Source organism: Tauraco erythrolophus, chromosome 19 (assembly GCF_009769465.1).
Source record: "Tauraco erythrolophus isolate bTauEry1 chromosome 19, bTauEry1.pri, whole genome shotgun sequence".
Lineage (NCBI taxonomy): Eukaryota > Metazoa > Chordata > Aves > Musophagiformes > Musophagidae > Tauraco > Tauraco erythrolophus.
Window position 1 is genome coordinate 16,272,444 of NC_141483.1, and position 22,637 is coordinate 16,295,080.

At 39.3% G+C, this 22,637-nt stretch overlaps 1 protein-coding gene across 2 annotated transcripts in view; it reads right to left on the reverse strand.

Annotated features, from left to right (window-relative positions):
* TTC28 (tetratricopeptide repeat domain 28) overlaps nt 1-22,637 on the reverse strand; it is a 156,944-nt gene that overhangs the window by 131,384 nt on the left and 2,923 nt on the right. For both annotated transcript variants that reach the window (XM_086623402.1, XM_086623403.1), the window contains exon 2: nt 17,655-17,930. In XM_086623402.1, the coding sequence (XP_086479528.1) occupies nt 17,655-17,930 (276 nt within the window). The remainder of the gene's footprint in view (nt 1-17,654; nt 17,931-22,637) is intronic.

Below are 22,637 nucleotides of genomic sequence, written 5' to 3' on the forward strand. Positions count from 1 at the left end.
TCATACCCACCAGAGTTGAAACTCCATTATGTGGACCTTCAGTCTGATCCCCCATGGCAGCTCTTACGGGAGAAGAGTTGATATTCACCATCTATTACCTGAAGGGAACAGAGCATTCAAAGAGACAGAAGGTGGCTTTTTCCACTCTTCATTGACCACCCTGTACTATACTGTAAAAGTTTTTCATGTTATTAACATTATTTGTTCTTTTTTAAACAGAATAAAAATTGAAGCTGACAAAATAGATCCTACAAAGAGGAGTTTAGAATGAACTGATGTCAGTATTGACAGTCATGTCTCCTGTGTTCTCAGCAGGACTTTACACCTACCTCTCTGCTAGATGTGCCTAGTCTCGCTATGATCATACAAAGGCCTGCTGCTGTCTTGCAGTCAGAATCATCTCGAAGGACCGCTTTTCAAACAGACACACTCTGTGTGTGCCGTAAAAGTAAATTGTTCTGTTTGTCTTCTACTTTGTTTTATGACCCTCATTTTGGATCTGTCTCTAGCACCTGACAGACACAGCATAACCTCAAACAGCAGCGTAAGTAAGGTCAACAAAGAAGTTTGGAATATTCAGTAGTCTGAGACATACTGGGCATTTCATGCTGTATGACAAATTTACATAAAGATACAGCCATAACCATTCATTGCAGAAGTTCGTAACAAAAATATTAAGATTAGCAGGAATTTGATATGAATAGAAATGTGCATACACAAAGCTTTGGAAGAAACATCAGAACAAGAGGTAAAAGAATAGCAGAGATAAAAAAGGAAGAACACCATTTTCTGTTACTTCTCCCAGCTGTAACATTGAGGAATGTGTTGTATGATGTTATGACCACAAGGTCTTTAACCAGACCACGGCACAGATGACTTATGAGCCCAAGACCCTGTACTTTAACAACACGAGGATAACAACAAGTTTGCAGCACACCATGTATGCCATTCCTTCGCCTATTAGCCCACCAGGAAATCAGATGACGTATATTTCAACCAAACATGGAAAACAGACAATAAAAGCAATTTTGCCTAAAGTTTATGGAAAATGAAGCAAGTAAGAGTTTGAAGCAAAGGACCGCACCATAACAACCACTGACTTCTAAGGCATATAAAAACATCTGTCCAAAGGCTTGTTCTTTGCTGCCCATTGAGAGGGACCCAAGAGACACAGTATGGACTAGACAGTCAGCATCCTTCGCCCTTCTGTTGCACAGAAGTGATGCTGGACAAACTACTTGGACACGTGTGCCTTAGTGCTTGTGAGTACGCGGGTTTATAAAATCATCACTATACATTATTTTGTATAATAACTTACATTCTTACATTCCCCTTTCTGCTAGATCTTGCACAGGTGGTTGTGCTTTGTTTGTGAAGGACAAAAGCCTGCAAAGTCACAATGAGTAAATATAGACTATACAACCCATGGCAAAAATGAAATCTCCTTTTTCACTCTGAAAAGGTGGGAAAATTAAGCCCACAGTGTGCATTTAATGCAGCGTTTCAAGAAGGTTCCTTTCCACTTCACATATGAGATGAGGCTCTGTTAACAAAAGGTTTCATCAAAGTACATTCTCTCTCTGTTAGCATCCAGAGTAACTAGGACTCGGTATACATTTTTGAAGAAGTCCATTAAAAATGCATCACAAACCCATAAATTTAACATTTGTTAAAATAAAAAATAGGTTTTCCACTAGGAGAAGCGAGCAGAGGTCTGACTAACATGACTGCACTGTATTAGTTCTCATACAAGAAATTCTAAAGGAAGTTTTCAGTTGCAGGCCTATCAAGCAAATGGAACAGGACATTTACCAATGCCCAAGGCAAGACTAAGAAAACCCATTCGATACATAGTTTGGTGAGAACATTCTCAAATACTGGAACACTAACAAAAAGGATGCCTTCATTATACATTTTTTATATACACTGACATTCATATGATGTATTATTTCTATGAGCTGGTTCCTCAACAGCTTTAGAATGGAAAAAAAAAAAAAAGCAATACAAGAATTTGCATACCACTGCCAATTTCTGGAAAAGTCATCAGAGATTACAAAAATAACTGCACTGAAGAGCTTACAAATCTTGTATTTCACGTTTGGGATCTTATGATACACTTCTAATAACTTCTAGAGAAATTCAGTTACTTGACTTCCAGGAGGCAAACTTGACATTCTGAACTAAAGGGAAGAAGGAAAGAGTTCAAAACTAACTTAAATCCAGAAAAAATCAAAACTAGAGTATCTATTCACTATATGACAGAAACTACAGTATTGTTAATTTTTTTTAAAAAAAACTTCAGGGGTAAACTCTCCATTAGTGGATAACAGCTGAACTACTAGTAATTTATTTCTGTTGTTCCATATAACAGAAGGATATTTATAATTTGCTCTCTGGAGCAAAGGAGAAAACGTGCAAAGATGCTGGTGGCAAAAGAGATATGTGACCCACTTTGTCTGAAAATTCAGATGAGGGGCTGAGACCTCAGCACTCTCAGAAACAGAGCAGTGACTTTGAGAGAACATTGGATTTATAGAAATAGTAAGAATTGCTACACATTTCTTCCCTGCTTTCATTAATTTGAACTGTCATCATGCTTTTGAATCAGAAAACGTCTATGCCTAATACAGCAATTATCCCTGTGCTACATTTCCTACCTTTACATAATCACGTACTCTTCATATCCTACTTGGCTGTAGCCAAGTGAGGTGGTAGGAATAACGTTACCTGAACAAATCCCTGGTGTGTGCTGAAAGGGCAGCAAGGCAAAACTGTCCGGCCATGCACGTACCCGCAGTCGTTACGCAGCTCTCAACAAGCCCCACCGCTAATCACTTGGGTTTTCTTGATCTTGACATCTGTGTAAATGGTATATTTAAGTGTTTCCTACTGACTTGTTAGTCAAGGCAATTTTCTGCATTCTCCATTTTTAGTATTTTCTCTTGTCTACTTGTTCTCTCAAACTCTCCATTCCATGTAATTTCCGCACAGACTGGTTGAGGTTGCAGGTCTGTGACGAGGATCCAATGATGTTCAGACATGCCATGATGTATCAGACTCTACCTAAACAAGAAGTGCAGGTTTCCAAGGGCCTTTGTGTCTATTACAGAAGAATCTCGGTCCAGCACCCTAGAATCCCTCCTGTTCTTTATTACCATACAGCCACCTATTGGCAGCTCTCAAAAAACAGGAAGTCTCGTTGCAGACCTTTAACCCACAATGTCTAAGACACTCTCCCTCGTGCTGCTCAAATTCTAACCCTTGGGCAGCCAGAACTACGTCACAAATTCTGAAAGTCAGTATAAATCCAGGATGCTAATCACCTAACAAAAATAGGACTATTTACTGCAGAAGAAAAGCCAAAAAACCAAATCCAAGGTACAGCTGTTTGCGATTTGATTAACCAAAGCAGCAAGTAACATAAATGAAACAAAAGGAACAATAAATGGGAATAAGGGGCTTACAGACACCATGTTAACAAAAGTAGAGCAAACAGTAAAAATGCACAGGAAAAAAAGTGTATATGTACCATAAGTTTTAGAGCAAACCATTCTGGAAAGCACATATAAGACACAGCTGCTCTCTTTCCATTGCTCTGTACCAGTGACACACACTACAGTCTCAGGAGGCCTGAGTTATTAGCACTCTCATGCCAGCATTCCAGTTTGATGTCAGAGAAAAAAAAAAAAAGGCAGTATCAACACTATGGACTTTGGAAAAAAATTTAAAAATACCTCTTAGAAATATCTAAATTTGCAAATATCTCTATACAACTTAAATTAGATCCCAGCCACTACTGAAATATCTGAGCACTGAGCGCCCTCTCATGTGCTTTGTTCAGTGTAATTCTGCACAGTTCCTCAACTTCAGGCTGTGAGTCACCATTCTGATAATATTAAGAAAGAAATTAATTCCCAAGATGAGGAAACTCAATCCTTGTATGCTGAGAAAAAATGAGGAATAAATATCTTGGTTTTAAGAACAAGTAAATTGAAAAAAGAAACCACTGAAGAGCTGAAAGTTGATCAGAAAAGTCACCCAGTGAGGCGAGAAAAAGAGGTAAGAACACATGCTAAGGTTTTAGTCCAAAACTACTGGGTAGTTTTAAAATCCAATACTGTGTAAGCAGATGAAGACAATCCACATTTCTTAAAATGCTATCCAGTGGCTATGTGCTTGGCTCTCAAAGAGCAGGTAACAAGACACTTCTTCTTGAGTACTACCCTTGCAGATCAAGCTTCATTTCTGAAATTCAGAAATACTTCTTTCTCACAGCTGATCTCTGCAAAAAAAATATCTGTATTTGTGCATTGGCTATACTGATATATGAGGAATAAAAAGCACTATACCATTCCTACACAGTAGTATAACTAGTTCTAGTGGGGAAAAAAAAAGTGGAGTAAAAAACTATCACCTTCCAGAAGAGGAATATACATTACAGCATTTAGACTAAGTAGAATAATTGTAGTTCAATTCCGTAAGAGAAAATTTTAAGTTGTTTTCTTCCACATACAAACAAGTTCCAGAAAATGCAGAAAGGAATAATGAAACCCAGCAGTAAATGTTTAGAAATTTTGTGTTGATTCATTGCATGCTGAGACTCAAGTACCTCTGTAAGGTTTTCAAATTCTAAGGCAGTAAGCTGATTTCTTAGAAATGAGCAGATTTTCCTGCATATTCATCTCAGAAAGACAACCATTACATGGGAATGTAAGATTTTTTTTTTTCCCCAGGATGCTATAACTATAGTGTCATCCGTCTGTGTCCCTCTGTCCCACTCCCATGTTGTACTACTGCTACTCTGTGAATTCACGAATTATGGAAAGGAACACGTATATCGCTTATCTGCAGAACAGCTTTCCCCTAGCAATACCATAACCATCACTTCTGGTGCAGAGAAAGTAATGGAATACTTCTCCCCTGAACTTGTTAGGAAAAATGTTAACTCTGTAAAGCTGTGAAAATACTACATGATGCTCATTATTTAAATACTGAATTAGAAAAACACCTGACACAGAGAAACGGATGATCCTGTGACTAGGGACTGGGTTAAACTTTATATTTCACAGACTCCCTGCCTGACCTTGGAAAACTTGCTTAAAGTGTGTCCAGCTATCCCAGGTCCAGAACCAAGAGCAATACAGCCACGTCCACGTGGTGCAACGCGCAAGGCCAGATACGTTAGCTCAGGTTACGGCACCGCGGCCACGCAGCTGTGCTGCCTTCGGAGCCACACTAGCAAGACCATGTTACATGGATGCAACAACACAGCTTGGCACTAACACAAATTATCACTAAAAACCAGAACAAATACTCTCCATCTCTCTACTCCCAACTGGTAAAGTGAGAACAGAACAACCACACCCACTTTCCAGACAGTAAGAATGTGTTATATGAAATGTGAGGGGAAAATTATGTACACATCCTACTACAAAGGATACACAAACTTGCCATTACATTCAAGAGTACTCTCAGAAAGCGGCACTAAGAAAGAGGGAGGGTGCAGAAAGTTGAGACAACTGCATTCCCTTAATCACAATAAACAACACACTCTTAATTTGGAGATCCACCTCAATACAGACCAAAAAGAAAGAAAGAAAAAAAAAAGTAAGTAAAAGTGACTTAATATAAGTAAATAGACCAAGATGCAGAGCATTCTTCCACCACTGGATTAGTGATGCTTACTTTAGCACATGGCCCTGCTTGACTCTACCAGAAACCAACCAACCAAACAAAAAATTACTCAAAGAGGAGAAAAGGGAATGGATGCAAAAAAGGCATTGAAAACAGCAACAAAAAACTCTAACAATAAGAATACAGGATAAAAACATATCTGGAGTGCTGTGACCAGTTCTGAGCTTCCCCACAGAAGAGAGAGGGATAAATTGGACCAAGTCAAGGAAAAGGTCACGCAGATGATTATGGGACCGGAGCATCAGTCGTATGAGCAGAAGGTGAGACACCTTCAGTTGTTTAGCCTGGAGAAGGGAACGTTTCAGTGGCTGGGGTCTTACTAATGAGTATGAATGCCTGATGGGGGACAATAAAAGAATGGAACCATGCTCTTCTCAGTAACATCCAGGGAATGGACAAGAAGCAACGGGCACAAATTGCAATACAATAAATTCCAGTTAAATATGAGGAAGAAAACTTTCTGGTGAGGGTGGTCAGACACTGGAACAGCTTGCCCAGAGAGGTCGTGGAGTCTCGGTCCTTGGAGATACTCAAACCCGACTGGGCTACATCTTGGACAACCTGCTCCAGCTGACCCTGCTTTCAGCACAGGGACCGCGCTACAAGATCTCCAGAAATCCCCCCCAGCTTCCACTATGCTGTGACTCTGCAAGATGAAAAGATAGAAACAAACACATGAATCTCAAGGTAACGTAGCACAGCAAGTTCTAGCAAAGCAAAAAAAAAATCCGCTCAACAGTTTTATGTCCTGAAAAACTGGAATGCATCTTTCTGCAAATTAAAGTCAGATTTTAAGCCGGAGGACAGGACTGGAAAGTTCCTTGCTCATCAAATTAAAAACAAGAGGCCTATTCATGAAAAAAGTTACGTGGTCAAGTCACATTCTTTGCTCAAAAGTTTTACATGCAATTGAGGGTGGGCACTCTACTTGCAGCTCATTGAGAAACTTTTAGGTCGTTGCGGATTGCTGCAGCACACGAGGGTGCTTTTACAAAGATGTGCGAGCAGTCAGCACAAGTACAAGAGGAGCCTCCGCAATGTCCCTTTTCCTTTCGAAAGGACTGCTCACGTGTCTAACAGCTGGAGTCACTTAACAAAATACCAGTGCAAGCTATTCGGTTGAACTCCCCTACAGTTACATGACATCATCTAAAACCCTCCTGCATTTCAAACACCCAAAGGCCTCATGGCTCAAAATCCCCCCTTCTTTCTGTTCTTTCAGATTTCTTCTCCATCTACACATACAAAGCTACATTTTTAGACGAAGTGGAGGAGATAGACAAAGATCGTAAGAGAAACTCCAGACTGATGAAAAGTGGCAGTAATTCATTCCAGTTACTTCTAGATAGCGTATGCACAGGGCATTCCTTTTGCATCAGCTACATTCTCCAGACTATTCACCTTCTCTCTAAAAGGTGTTGCAGCTCAAAAACAGTTTGATATGAAAAAGTGTCACTGTTTCAAGAAATAGTATTTTCACCTGCTCTGTGGCTTAAACAGTTGCACATAATCACAGACCACTGTTGAATCCTGGTCTTCACCTGTTAGCCAGCTTGGTTCCCTCTCATTCAGTCACCTATTGTGCTCTTCAGGGAACACTGCTACTCAAAACACCAGTACCTGGGGCTTCAAATAGCCTAGTGCTACTGAATTTTTCAGTCAGCATCCTTCTACTCACATAGAACAAAGAAATAAAATAAAATCAAGGTAGCCCTCAGAGTGCTGAAAATATTAATCCTTGTGGTTCTTGCTTCCATGTTAGAGTCTGGTCGTGAATGTCCTATTAGCCAAATGCATTCAACGAGTCCAACAAAGTCATTTCATCTCCTGTTAATGAACAACTTTTCTGTCAGGAGATTAAGATCATAAATCAATGCCAAAAAGCATTTAGTTATTCTCACCCAAATACTGCCTGCTCTTCCCCAAAGACCAAATCTTAGATCAAAAGAGGTTACTTTGGAATTTCACTAGGCACAGTTCCCATCTACATTCATACTTGCGGATTATCTCTCAAGAACAGAGATTTTTCTCCTCACATTATCTGAGGGTGGGCTGGGAAGCATAGTCCCAAGTTTTTGAGCTCGGACAGCACAAAATGTTTGCCAAACCCCTCAAAGCAGTATAGAAGTTAACCATGTGTAAGTAACAAGGCAAACGCAGCCACTCCAAGTGACATAAAGAAGGAAAATGGCATGGTTATGTATTAGAATTACGGAAATTCAACACATGCCTTAATTTGGTCAAGGTTAAATTAACTCCTGTTTTTTGTACAATACTCAGAAAGAAGTTGGGCATTTGTTTTATGTGGTTCGTTTGGTGTTGAAAATCACTAGACCTCTTGTCAAGGGCCTGGTCAAACTGTTTCCACTTGTGAAGGGGCCTGTTTTCCCATGCAATCAAAACTAGTATCTAGTTACTGCTAAATGAGTTACCGTGCTATGAAAGCATTAAATGAACTTGAACGTGATGGAGTTTGCTCAGATCACATTTGGCTTTCCTTTTGTATGTAAAAGATCTTATATCAACCAGAGGAGGCTGCTTTCTATTTGCATCACCTGCTTTACTTCCTATGCAATCTCTCAGGTAAACTTAAAATAAATTAAACATCACCTGTTTAACAGAAATTCTGATTTGACAAGCTCAACAATGAGAAGTTTCTAACCAACTTGTATATAAACTACCATCAAACCCCTACAAAATAAATATCTCTGCATACCATTTATAGCTGCCTGACAACCTACTTCCATTACCGTGCTAAAACACTAAAACAACCTCCAGTTCAAAGAACTGGGATTTAAAAACCTACCTTGTTTCAAAATAGAGTTGGATCGATTTATGAAAGGGATTGTATGACAATTGTCTAAATGGGACTGGATTAAATTATTTGTTTCGGTCCTTTTCAGTCACATACTACCTGTATCACTGAGTATGCAGAAAACAAGGTTCCAAAACCAGTTCTTCAGTTATGACAACTACCTATTTGGTGGGTTCTCTTTCTTTGGGCTAAACAGAATAATCCATGTTTCTAAAGACAATAAAACCCACAAACACAAGTTAAAAGCTCAGAGTCTTTCATAAGTCAAAACAGAATATCTTCAACTGAAAATGTTTCCTCGATCTCCATTTCTGTACCAGGACACAGTGGACCAAACCAGGCTACTCATCTCTCTCAACCAGTGACTTGTTGATAATCCAGAAATAACATGCCCTCTCTACCAGCAGAGCCTTTCATCTGTTCAACTGCACAGACACATTGCAAGAGAGCTTTTAAAACTTGGCAGGATTTTACTAGCAACTAACATGAGAATGTCTCTTGACATCAAACAGCAGCAAGTGTTCTGTCACTGGGATTTTCTTTCTGATTCAAGGAGAGACAGCAGGCTGAAAAGAAAACTCCAATCAAAAGAGCAGTGAAAATACAGTTTCTAAAAGATTATCAAGTATCTTTTTTAATTCTTCTGTATAAATTCACAAATTATCCTTGTGTAACTGTACTGATGACCCAAAACCATAAAAATATCCATGTTCTTGCTAGATTTAGGTTGTAATTTCTATCAGGTAACAGTTTTACAATCTGCTTCAATTTACTTTCTGCATCAGGTCCAGCCTTCTTTCCCTCTTTATTCCAAGTAATTCAAAGTGCTCATTTAGAAAACTCATATCAATAAAGACTTCAGTATGACAAAGTCATCAAAGCCAAACTTGTAATAGCATCAGCTGGAACAGGAGAAAAATAAATTCAGAGAATATTGCATGTTTGAAGACTGGATACTCAAAAAAAAAAAACCCAACCGAAAAAAAAACCCACCAAACCCAAACCAAACAAACCACAAACTAAAAAAAGAAAAAGACGCATTGCAAGATGATGAGAATTACAGTGATGGATGGAAATATCTCTGACATCACATACCTAAGAACCACCGTGAAATAAAAATATTAATTTCCACATCGTACACATTTCACAACTAACCACACATGGCTGGACCTGACTTTTAAATATTTACCTACGAATCACTTTGCATAATTCTACTTCTCAAAGGCTCTTATGAAGTAGCTATCACTCCTCAAGTAAAATGAGTCTAACAATCAGATTTAGTCAGTTAAACACGTGAAGTTGCTTACAGGTTTTGAGCTTCCCCTGTAAGAAAGGTGACAAAAAGGAGCTTTCATGCAAGCTACAAGCACACACTCGGTAGTAGAGCTCATGCTTTCATTTATGCTAGTAGGAAAGTGATGAAAGGCAGTATAGTAACAGAAAACAAGCCTAATACTTGGGAAAAAAAACATGTATCCACCGACACTAGCAGAACTAGCGAAGACGTAGCACAAGAAAAGGAACAGCATGGGAAGTAGTCTTTTTACTGTATCTCCTGGGGAAAGCCATAAAAAAAAAACCCACATCAGTAAGTCTTACCAGATACCTCTAGTCTCTCCAGCTTCATGGAGAGGAAAGAGCCTGCAAACCTGGGGCAACGTTTTAATATTCAAGACCAAATATGTTGTGCTGGCCTGTGCCCATGGGAAGCAGCAGTGACAAACCTGCACATGTCACAAGAAATGCAGATAGGCAACAGCTGTTACATAAAATTATAAACAGCCACCCATGGCATCTTGTAACCAAAGCAAGGTTGATAGTTATTTTTGGGAATTAGTCACAATTATTTCTCCCTAGAAATAAGACAAGATCTTTATTGCAATTTCAAAAATTACACCCAAACCTCCTCAGTCAACACAAAACACTTATTCTCCAAGAAAATAAATTATCATAATAAGCCCTATTTTTCATTACTCAAGTTTTTCAGTACTAAAAAGTTTAGACATTCAGATGGTAAAGATAGAATAAGTATCTTAAATTACTTTTTTGCCCAGTGTAAAGTATCAGAAATGTAAAACTTTCCTGTGCTTCTGAGAACTTGAAGTCAGAGGCAAATCAATTGGTAGCAGAAGTTGGGAGTGTAACCTTTCCCCAGTGTTACATGCAACATTATCATTAAAACCTCCTTCTGTTCTCCCTAATTAGGTATAAAGACACATACGAATTTATTCTTATTCTGCCACATGTTCATAATTTTTTCCAGTAGCCTGAGAACTGGAATGATGCAAATGCTCAGACATTTATTTTAAATAAAGCCAGCTTTTTTTTTTTTTTTTCCTTTTAGGCACTTTGAAAACCAAAGGAAAAAATACTCTCACCACTATGTTGTATTACCTCCTGTGCTGGCACCTGGACACAGGTTACCTTAATTAAACCCCCACACATGCCTCCAGGGCTGCTACTTTCCGATTACAGAAAGGTTTTTGAACATCTCCTTTCCCAGCTGGTCAAAGGCAGAAAACACTTAGGCAGTTGGAAAATTCCACAATACTTAGAAAATGCTACGATAGCATTTACTATTAAACTCTGTGCATGCCATAGTTTTGTTGCTATTTGTGTTTTTGTTTTAAAGTCACTTTTCAGAATGATTCTTTTGGTATGAGTACCTTCTAACCTGTGTACATCTGGAGGCTTGCAAAGTGCACAGTAGACAAAACAAGTGTGCTTGGTTTGTTTGGCAAGTTTGGCTTAATGTTGCCAACAAAAAAAAACAAACAGAAAGTCAAACACCACAAATGCTAAAGACAAAGCCATCCCTGACACTTTCTGCGTGACTCAGACAAGGGAAATCAAGCACTGCCCAAGCAGAGGGCCTGGAAGACCCTGTACTGATTGCTGCAGTTGCAGTCCCAGTGCTCCAACTCGCAGCAAATTCCTGAGCAATTCCGCTCACGCGTATTATCAGATGCGGCCTCGAAACGCAGAGCAAAACTCCCGACTGCACAGCCCGGCGCGGCGCGGCCGCCCACCAACAGAGCCGTGGGGCCGCAGGGGCACCCCGGGGGGCCACAGGGGCACCCCGGGGGGCCGGAGGGGCACTTCGGGGGGCTGGGGCCCGGAGGGGCACCCCGGGGGGCCGGAGGGGCACCCCGGGGGGCCGGGTGCTGCACCCGCACAGAGGACCCTGGTGGCCAGGCGGACGCTGGCCGCTCCTCGGGCTCCACAGGTGCTCGGTCTCAGCTTCCTTCTGCATGTGTAGCTGATGTAATAACAAACCTTCTAGCCACCAGAAGATCAAATTCAGATTTCAGTGCAAAAGAATAAAAGACAAGTGTGTGGTTTGTTTGGGTTTTTTTAAAAAGCAAAAAAAAAAAAGCACAACAGCCAAAACCCTGATTCTTATATGCCTGAGGAAATGTCTATGTGATTTGGACAAAGCGCATCTCAGCCACCACATCTTAATATAACAAATGAAGTGTCTGCTCCTCACCTTACAAATATTTCATGTTTTTAACTTAGCACAGACTGAAACACACCATTAGGAACTCAAGTCAGGGTGCGACTCGTGCTCCACCCAGGCCAGTCCCTGCCAATAGCTGTCGGCAACAGATGCTTCCCAGAACGACACAGGAAACAGAAATCTGAAAATACAAGTTAGCCTTCTCTCTCATCCTCCAAAAAATTTGCACTAATGAGTGACCCATGCCCACAGAAATTAAAGCTTATTTCTCATCCATCTACCCCATCCTGGACTTTTTGGTAATTCTGATGCTTTCATCAAGTTTCCAGACCCTTCCAAGTATGCCTACACTAATGGTTTCTGTAATATACTGTGATAACCAACTCCCACACAGCACGAACAGAGTATTTGAAAGTAACATTTCTTTTCATCCATTTTAAATGCCACCTTTCAACTTGTTCAGATACCTCTTTACTATTGCATTATAAGAACGAGCTGCTCTGTGTAATTTAGGTGTACTGCTGCAACATCACGGACCATCTGCTGTAGCTGACCCTGCCTTGAGCAGGGGGTGCTGGACTCCAGAGGCCTCTTCCAACCTCAGTAATGCTGGGATTCTCAAACACCAGAAAGTTTTTTGCTCAAAGACATTTCATTCCCCATCCCCCAAAGAAACTCTGAACTCAGAAAATGCTTCATAAAATCACAGAGAATGTGAAGATTGGAACCAGCCTCCCACAGGGCTTCCTAGAAACAGCCGTTAGGGAAAGGAAGATCTGGGGGATTTCAATGAAAAACTTTTTTTTCTTTTTTAAACATAAAGACGTAAACATCAAAATATTGCTCTACCAAGCAAAACCTGCAGAATTTAATGTATCTACTTTTGTATATTACAAAAATGCAAGTAAAAACATCTGAGAAGTACAGCAGAACACACTGCCCAGGACTGCAGCTTTCATTGAAACAGTGACCACAGACACCATAAACGCTATTTTACGTGGCTGGGTCTAGCGGAGCAAAAACTACCAACACAGGACATAGGTTAAGTACGTAAACATGTAAGTCCTTGTGTACGAGGAGAAACACAGTCAAGCCCAGTCAATAAAAAATAACAAAAATATATCCAAGCAACTGTGGGATCTGAAGCATTTCCGACAGGTGCAGGCCCAGACATTTGTAGTGTAACTGAATTGAAGAGTATTTCCAAAACTTTATGTACATTTGAAGGCCAGAATACAGATCTTTGATGATAATGGGTCTTTTTACTTTTATTTTTGACTATCAGGAAAAAAATCACCATTCAAGCTTTTCTTCGAATATTTTGGAAAAAAATATGTTAAGTGTTACCTCCGCATGTGCCCCATGTTTCTTCAGCAGTTATAGAAGATTCAAACCAGCACTGCTGCAAACAGCAAAACCTTTCGAAGAGGCATGCTGGATCACTCAAGCCATGCCGTGCATGTTTGCAGAGGTGCATTCTGGCTGCTGTGTTTCTAACAATTTCAATACCACAAAAAGGTTTTCGAAGGCCAAGATCTGCATGCCATATTCAGCCAGGCTATTCATTGTCCATGTCTAGGTTACAGTTGCAGTAGATAAGCAGATGTATTTGTACAAATATACCTGAAATATATATATATTTCATATATAAGCTATATGAAAATATAAGCTGTATGAAAATTCAAATTGATAGACAACTGTGTTTGAAAGCAAGAACAATACCTTTCTCGATTTCTACACTGTTTATTTTCAGTTTTATTTCCCAGTAGTTTTTGGTTTTGTTTGCCATCCTCTGAAGAAAGGATCAGCTTAATGTATTGGCCTGGCTAGAGAGTGAAAATACATTTATTTCAAACACGTGTAAGATTGTGATATTTCCCATTAGCACTGTAAATGCGGGTGTTTAAAAAATAAGAATGTAAGAATTAACAAATTGCATACGCAAGATAAAGGAGGAAAAGAAATAAATACATTTACATTTAGTAGCTTAAGTCTCAGAAAACTTGGATTCAAATTAATTTTCCAACTTCAAGCAAAAGGAAGCTGAGTTCTGTATTTAATACTCAGGCCTTTCAAACAGAACACCAGTTGTACCTGTTAACGCTCCCCCTTCTGGCTAATTAATAAAATTGCTTACATTTTATATGCATAAGTTTTCATTTTCCTGGTTATGTTCTATCACTAAAAATCAAATAATTATTTTTAAAAAGTCTACAAAGCAGCTTTGATATTGCAATATGCAACATAAGCATTCAATTTTAGACAGTGTCCTCCTGTTGTCTCACACTGACAAAGTTGCATACACAAAAAAAATAATCCATGTACTATGCAGGGACAGCTCAGCAAACCAAGCCTGACTAACCATCATCTAGACCTGTAATAAGTTTATAAACACCACTGCATATTTTCTGATATCAGATATCCAATCCAACCTGAAATTTCTGTGTTCAAAACATACCAGACTAGTTAATCAGTCCCCAAAGTACACCCTTCCTTGTTCTAGCTAAAATTAGAATTAATCGACTAATAAACACACAAATACATGTTTCAGAAAACATAAATGTTGAAAATGAGGAAAACATACAACACACAACTGAGCTGCCTCCATGCCAGGATTTCCTGTCTCTGCTGCGGTTTCCACAGCGCTGCTGTTGGCGAAGCACTGCTCCCAGGAATCGGGACAGTGGCGAAGCACATCGATGCTGCCCGGCGTTCCCACTGCTGCCACCCAAACAGAGGGTGGGCATTTCACAAAGTAATCAGAGTCGTAAGTAAACACCTTATTTATCTGTCAGTAAAACTGGAAGAGGAACAAAAAACCCACCCAGAAGCCAGGATAACGTCTGACTTGACCTCTTCCTCATCTGACCAAAAGCTGTCTTCCAGTTCAGTCAGAATACTCATTTATATTTGTGTCCTTCAACTAAATAAAACAGAAACAGACTTCTCTGTGGTTTTTCCATAAAGGAAGGAGAATAATCCAAGAGCTCCAGCTACTGCAAGCACCAAAATCCCTCTGCTGCACTGCCCTTTTCTGCCACCATTCCACAGAAATGCCAAAAAAAATTGAAAAAAACACAGTTCCGTCTAGAGAGATGCAGAATTCATCAGTCCATACAAGCAGATAAATAGCCACCTCACTGCAGTAAAATAATTAAAGCCATTAGTGCTTCTCTTACACACTGACTGAGGTTAAGCACGCAGGGACGGTTGCTACAGCTGGTGCGTAGAAAGCAGAAGAATTTCACCCTGTCTCTGTCGTTGGCGGATCTCCGCTAACACGTGTGGCTTTCAAGGCTAACAGGCTTGCACTTTCAACTGGACGTTCCAGTGAGCTTTCCAGACACTGACCCCTTTCTTTGCCCTTGCAAAGGCAAAGTTTGCTCAAGGTTAGGTGGACATTTAATACAGGAATGGAATCAAAACAGAGTTAGTTCATGATTTTAACTCTATAACATAGTGTCATTTTTTCATTACTAAAAATGTGGGGTTTTTCAAACTATTCCACCTTAGTAGTGCATCAATACACAGTCTATTATTTCCATATTTACCTGATTGATAACAATGCCTTCGTTTAACACAGCAAGCCTTTTAGCTAGAAAATCTTCTGTTCCATCTTACTTTCTATTTTGGTCCACAAATCTATTCCAATGAATCATTTCAAAGGTCTTGTTATACTTCTATCTCTGGCTGGCATTATGAAAGTATTCTTTTATGAAGTCTTTTCATAACTTTTCATCTAAGTGAGCTCTACAGTAAATCACTACCAGACTTCTTAGAAACAGGATACAAAACTAAGCAAAAGCACCTGTGTGTGCTTTTACACTCTCTGACTCCCTGCCTTCGGACAACTGACCTGGAAATCTAGAGTTTAAATGATGGTAATGCAATTTTCTTTTTTTAAACAAAGTCCTTCACGAAAATTGATGCGAAATCTTTTATGACATTTGGTAATACAAGACAGAAGTTAATAAAAAAAAAAAACACAAAAAACCAAAAACTTAAAAGTTTATAAATCATCTCTCTGCCAAAGCAAGAGTTTCTTTCTAATGTGAACTGATACAAACAGTAAACTACAGACAGGCTTAGCAAAAATGACAGGGAGAACACATTAAAGCTTTTTAAGAAAGATTAAACAGGAGTATAAAAGTCAAAAGAAAAAGAAAGTACAAAAGTTAAGTGTGAAAACGTGAAAGAAAAGCACAAATTAAAGTGCTGCAATTCAAGATAGCAGTTCCAAAAAATAGGATCAACAAAAGGGAAGGATCTCCCCTGGCCCATGGTCTTCCTTTTGTGATAATGAGTGGGCAGAGCTTTAGAAAACACTTCCAATAATGTTCTTCTAAAGCAATTTTCCGGTCTCACTAAAGAGAGAAACTTAAGAGAAGATTTCTTCACTCCAGAAATTCCAGAGTTCAGATACCAAATTTTGACTGGGGGGGTGCAAGGGAGAAGAAAAGTCAGGCTCTTTTCCTTGAGAAAGAGGCATCAAATTAAAATCCCTGCAGGATGCTCTCTCCTGGTGAGAGACTGGAAGAATTACAGCAGGAAGATGTGCCCAGCAGACAAGCTGTCACAGCCTGCACGGGACTGAGGGCCGAGACAACAGTGACACTGGGCACACAGGTCGTACTGATGAAAAGATAACACCAGTCTGCTGCCCTCAAACACACTCGGATGTTGCAATCCCTGTCATTCCTTCCGAGGGGGAACGAGCAGACACACGCCTGTTAGCAAGGTGATGTCTCTGGAGCTGCAGAAACAGCAGCTCTCGCCGTACTCAGTCCTCAAACCATATACACATACCTAGGAAAAACATTCGAGAAAGAACGCTGGTTTATATATATCTTTTATACAACAGCTTCCAGTTCCATATGGAAATAGACTATGCAGGCATGAAAAAATAGTGAGCCTACTTACTGCAGCAGAGCAAATGAAACGATGGGCACTTGGGAAATGTAATCGCTAAGCAGCTGGCCACTAGACTAATACTCATGTTTTAGTTAACGTACTACTAAACATCCAGACAAGACACAGGCAACGAGCGACGAGCAAAGGGAGAGCAGGCGATGTTGTTTAAAGCCACACACACAATCTCAGCACATGGAGCTGATATGAGCAGGGATTGGATTTGTGCTTAGAGCACACGTAAAGTACTTAACAAGAGTCTTAAAGAAGCGTCTGATAAGGCTTTTCTAGAAGCTAATAAACAACTGAAAAACAGAATACAAGACTTCCAGTAATCTGCTTTGAAATAAAAGGAAACTTAACTTCAGTAGTTTGGAGTCCAGTTGATGGAGAGCATTACGCTTGCTACCTGCCATAGTTTCTGAGGAGAGAAACTAGGTGATGAGTCGGCACTTACATCGCATCTTTAGCTAAACTGGCTAGTAAGACTGTGTGAGGGACAGAGAGGAGAAGTGGAATCTCGAGCAGGTGCTATTAAACTTCATTAGCATGTAAAAGGCCAGCCAAGGGTGGCTGAAAACTGAAAACAGTTTAATACTCAACAGGAAATTCAAGCCAAATAACTTTTAAATACAAAAGATATTATTATCTGGAGCTTTTGGCAAAACCAGACTTCAGAACAGAAAGATATGTACTTGCTTACATTAAGTGTTACATATGTGAACAATGATCCCAAAGCAGTTACTCCTTCCCCAGAAGACAAATACTCTTTCTTACCTTTGGCCACTTGGGATTTAGAAGTCGTGCTTTGATCGCATCATCCAGGGCCTTGTCATACTGTTGGATTTTCATGTAGGCTGCCGAACGGTTACTGTAGAGAATGCAGTTCTGAGGATCAACTCCCAAAGCCTCATTGTACAACACGATTGCTGTATGAAAATCACCATCGTGGCAAGCCTGATTGCTCTGACGAACTTTCTCAACAAATTCAGCTTTGCTCAACATGGGACTGTCAGGACTTCTTCCAGAAGATTTTGATCCAAAGAAAGAAATCTGAGGGGAGGAGGAAGAAATTACAGATATTGTATGTTAGTGTTAAGAAATGCTACTTGGGAAATTTAAAAAAGAAAAATCAACATATTAGAACTGTACAGCAGAAATTAAAGCCACCAGCATTACTGCAGAACAAATTATGAATTCAGAATCAAATTCTTAAAACAGTAATTGTTTATCTACTGACCTTTTGCAGGGTACAGAAGTAACAGAAGAGAGCCTTCTAAAACATATCATTGCTTATGAAGGATGTCTTCTAGAAGACATATTGCCTTCTTCAGGCACAAAACCAGCTGTACTCTATTTTAGTATGCTGCACTCCACACCTTCACAAATTTTTCCTCCTTGGCCATGCTATTTGAGTCCACAACACAAGCACAGTCACTAGGTAAGGAAGTTTCTCTGAATAGGTGGCAGGTGTGAATGTGAAGATGATGCCAGTGTACGTGACGTTCGATACACAGATCACACAGAAGCTCATGCATGCAAAGACAATGGAAGAATGTATAAATTCTCTTCCAGCCAAAGAACTTGCACTGGTACCTCTGCTCACAAACCTCTACGTCCAGCCACCCGCAGGCTGCAAATTGCTCATAAATGGGAAGGGAAGGATGAGTCTTTGGAACTAGGTATACTCACAGAAATTAGCAGGGCACGTGACTTATTTTAGCAACAGAACAGTCATCATCGGCAGAGCCACCTTCCCACATTGTCAACTTCAGGCAATACGAAATAACAAAGAAAAACACGTTTAAGTCTTCTAATGACAAAGATTATTACTTAAAGTGAGCTGTAGAAAGTCCCAGTTCCATTGATTTTGGTACATCCTTTCTCCTCATTTAACTTTCCACATTCCTTTTTTTGTCAGCCAGTCATTTGCAGTCAGCAGCTGGTTTCGTTACGTATACCCTACTCTCTCCCAAGGACACTCAAAAACTCAGCAAGAGTTTTTGCACAACTGATTACAAGATAGCTGTGAATTCTGCAGTAACCGCATTTGGCGACAGGTAACACCTACGTAAGGTCACATACAAAGTACCCGAAAATATTGAGTCAGGGTTTAGACTACTATAACCGAGGTTGGTGTCATCCATCGTCAGTCCTGCAGACCGGCAAAGCTTAAGAATGTCACGTATTGTTAGCACAACACAACTGCAGGGCTTGAATATATTACCAGAGCAAGTTGAGGCATATTTTTAGGTGGAAGGGTAACCGAGCTGCAAATTGACATCCTGTCTCAAGCGTCAAAATGATCTACAGACTTTTCTTGTTATTTTTCTGAAATCGAACAACAATAGAAAAGCATCAAATTCGAAACTGCTGATCTCTTCTTTTCCATATGATTATACCCACTTTTTTCTGACAGGTGTTTGTCCAAACTGTCTCTACACTTTTCTACTGAAGGTGACTCCAGGTTTTAGTTGGGCAATCTCATTACACTGCTTCATTATTTTCACCATTAAAATATTTTTCCTAATATGCACCCCAAATCTTTATATCAGTAAATGTACTGTTTCTTGTCCTGTCTACAGCAGACCCAACTAAAAACTTTGTTCCTCTCATCTGTGTCATTGCCCTTTATATAGTACTCCTGCTAATGTAAGCTAATATGTAGCTTGAATTATTATTATTATTAACGATACTATAAAAAGCAAATTTCTGCATCCTTGAAAATTCGTTCCATATGCAGTACATATTTAAACACACTGGCATACTTTTTTGCTACTTCAATCGAGTTTACAAACAGCAACTTCATATATTCTCAGGCACTGGCAGGTTAGAGCATCAGCCCAAAGGTCAGAGCTGCACACGCCGCTTTGCGCCAAGCCGTGCGATAACTCCCACGTGTGTGTGACCAGAAACTTCATCATGCGGCCAGTTTGCCAGGACCTGAGAAGTTGCAAGAACAATATGAAGATTTAGCAGCTATTACACGAGCAGATGTTCAAACACAAAGATCAGGAAACCCTGAGAAAGCTTATTAGTCACCAGAAGCATAAATAAATCAAAAGGAATAAATAACTTGAACATAAAATCATAACTTACAGCACTATTCTGTAAAAAAAACCAAACAACCACCTCATTTTAGTAAATTTCCTAATGAAATATACGTCTAGGCTTCTGGAGCATATTGTTTTGAAAATATTTTACTACGTAGGATTTTCACTGTAATTAGAGACAAAAGTATTTTAAATATGAACTTAGCAACAGGAAGGAAATTGATTTTTTTTTAAAAAAAAAGTCTTTTCTAAAGAATTTTCTAAAAATGAGAAGCAACTGTGAGTTTCCAGTACCGAACTTGGAGAGATCTGCAACTTTAACACCAGTTAAATCCATGCTAATTTGAGCTACGCTACATGTTGCTAAAAATTGTAACAAGAACTATGTAATCCATAGCTAAATTTAAACAGTACTTTTTGGTTCATACATAATTTTAAAAACTAACGGTTATGCAGACTAAATCATGCTCTCACTTACACTTTTGCAAAATACTTCAGTTAAGAAACAAAATTCTATTTTCAAGTAAATACACCAAAACCAAGAAAGAACTAAGTTGTACAGATGTTATTTTTAAATACATTGAGAAACTAACCTGATTTCACTGCGACCACACTGCAAAACACTATTCGGATCATGTCACAATCCTTTCATACATCTAATGTCAAATGTAATAATTTACAACAATTGAAAAGCTGTGAGCAATACGCATGAAGTTAGTGCACATTTTTCATTCCCACTTTCCTCACATCGGTGACCTCGAAGCTCCTGTCAGCCCTTCCTCAAGAAGTGCCTCAAGTAAAGATACTACACCAACTAGTGATGAAGGAGGAGATAGCCAAAAGAGACCACGACACTCTTTCTACGTTTGACTTTTTATGAAAAAAACTTTTTCTTCAGTCATGCATAAGCCATCCTGAGTTACTGTTGCTCTCCCCCTTCTGGGTTTTGATCATTATGCCTGTTGGTTACACGGCATCCCAAATCAAACTGGAAGCTCACTGAGACTGGGTGACTCCTCCTTTGAGCACCTGGGCCCATGAGGTCCTTGATCCTTTTGGACCACATTGTACTAAAAGATAATAAAAACTATGATCTTTTTTATAAGGTGAGCAGTCTTCCAACACAGAATTATTTTATTTTCCATTATATATACTATTTATCATAGATAATTAAACCCTTCTTTTGTAAACTTCTGAGGAAACTGGAAGCAGGTTAACATTTCAAAGCTTCAGTCAGCTATATGTAGGGCTTATTAAGAGGGATTTTCCCCAGTGCACAACTGGTCAGGCATGTTCAGGGTAAAGGATGGGTTCTACTTTATTCTAAAGGATTAACCACCAAATAGCTGGAGACAATTTATCTAAACTCTAAAATGGTACCCTGCAGCCTCTTTCTCAGGTGTCTGCTGGTCATATCAACCATCAGACTAGGAAATATATACAAAATTATATCAGCAAGGACATTAGCAAGAGAGAAAACGGGGGACTGCATGAGTGTGGGTGTCACCTGCAAATTTCTGGGCGAATTTGCCTAGTGAATTCAAGATACTGGCTACACATTTGTCTTTCTCATTTTCTGACTGTGGCACACAACTTTCCGTGCCTCTCAGATCTAACTGCTCTGGGCACTACGCTGGCGAGCAACCAAAACTGTACACTAATGAAGCAAAGTGATAGTCAAATGTAAAACTAACTGCCCACAGCACAAAGGAATCTTCAGTGTATTCTGGGAAATAAATAGCAGGTAACACTCAATGTCAGCGAACACGAAGTGATTGGGGAAAAAAAAAAACCCTTAGCTGTTACCACAATAACCGGCCCCAAACATACCCTTACCGCTAACAAAAGACATTTTAGAGCCCTTAGAGAAATTCTCCTGGAAGCATCGTCTCCATGCTCACGGACAGTCAAGGACACAAGTAAAAGAATGAGAATTGCTGGGAAAGGAGAAACAGGAAACGATTATGCCATTCCAAAAGTTTACAATAGGAAGCACATTTTAAATACCGTGTTAGTTTTGATCCCACCACCACCACACAAGCACATAAAGATACATAAGTAGGAAAGGTAAGAGACAGGTAACAGATAATCAGATACAGATCAATTTCCATATGCAAAGAGAGACTAAGATAGACTATGAAAGTTAGGAAAAACCAAAAGGAGTAAGTAACGGTCTGTAAAAACTGAGAAAAGTACAGGGAAGATAAAAGGAACAATTATTCACTATTTTGCAGAAACAGACAGGCATCAAACAGGCAGAAGATAAAAGAAAACCAACTGAAGTAACCTAACACATGCAGAATAGTTAAAATGCAGAATTATCCCAGGTGTTACAAATTACCATAGTAACGATAGATTCAAAAAAGTAATTAAAACATGAAAGAAGATCCCAGAAGTCTATGGAACATGAAATTGAAATTACACATACCTCTTGAACGTTCAGTAAGGTGTAACTGAATTCTCAAGTACTGGTAAAAGAACACTTAAATTTTTAAAGAAACTCACTCTGAAATAGAGAACAGTGCTTTCATAATTTAAAAGCAAATGAAAGCAAACAGAAGATACTCCTCAATTCTTAAGACCTTAATTTTTAAATAAAGATAGAGACAAGATTCTGTCTAAAAGTTGTATTTGTACCATAGATGGGTAGATCCACAGTAACAGATGCGTTACATATGCCTGAAATAGATCAATCCTCATACAACAC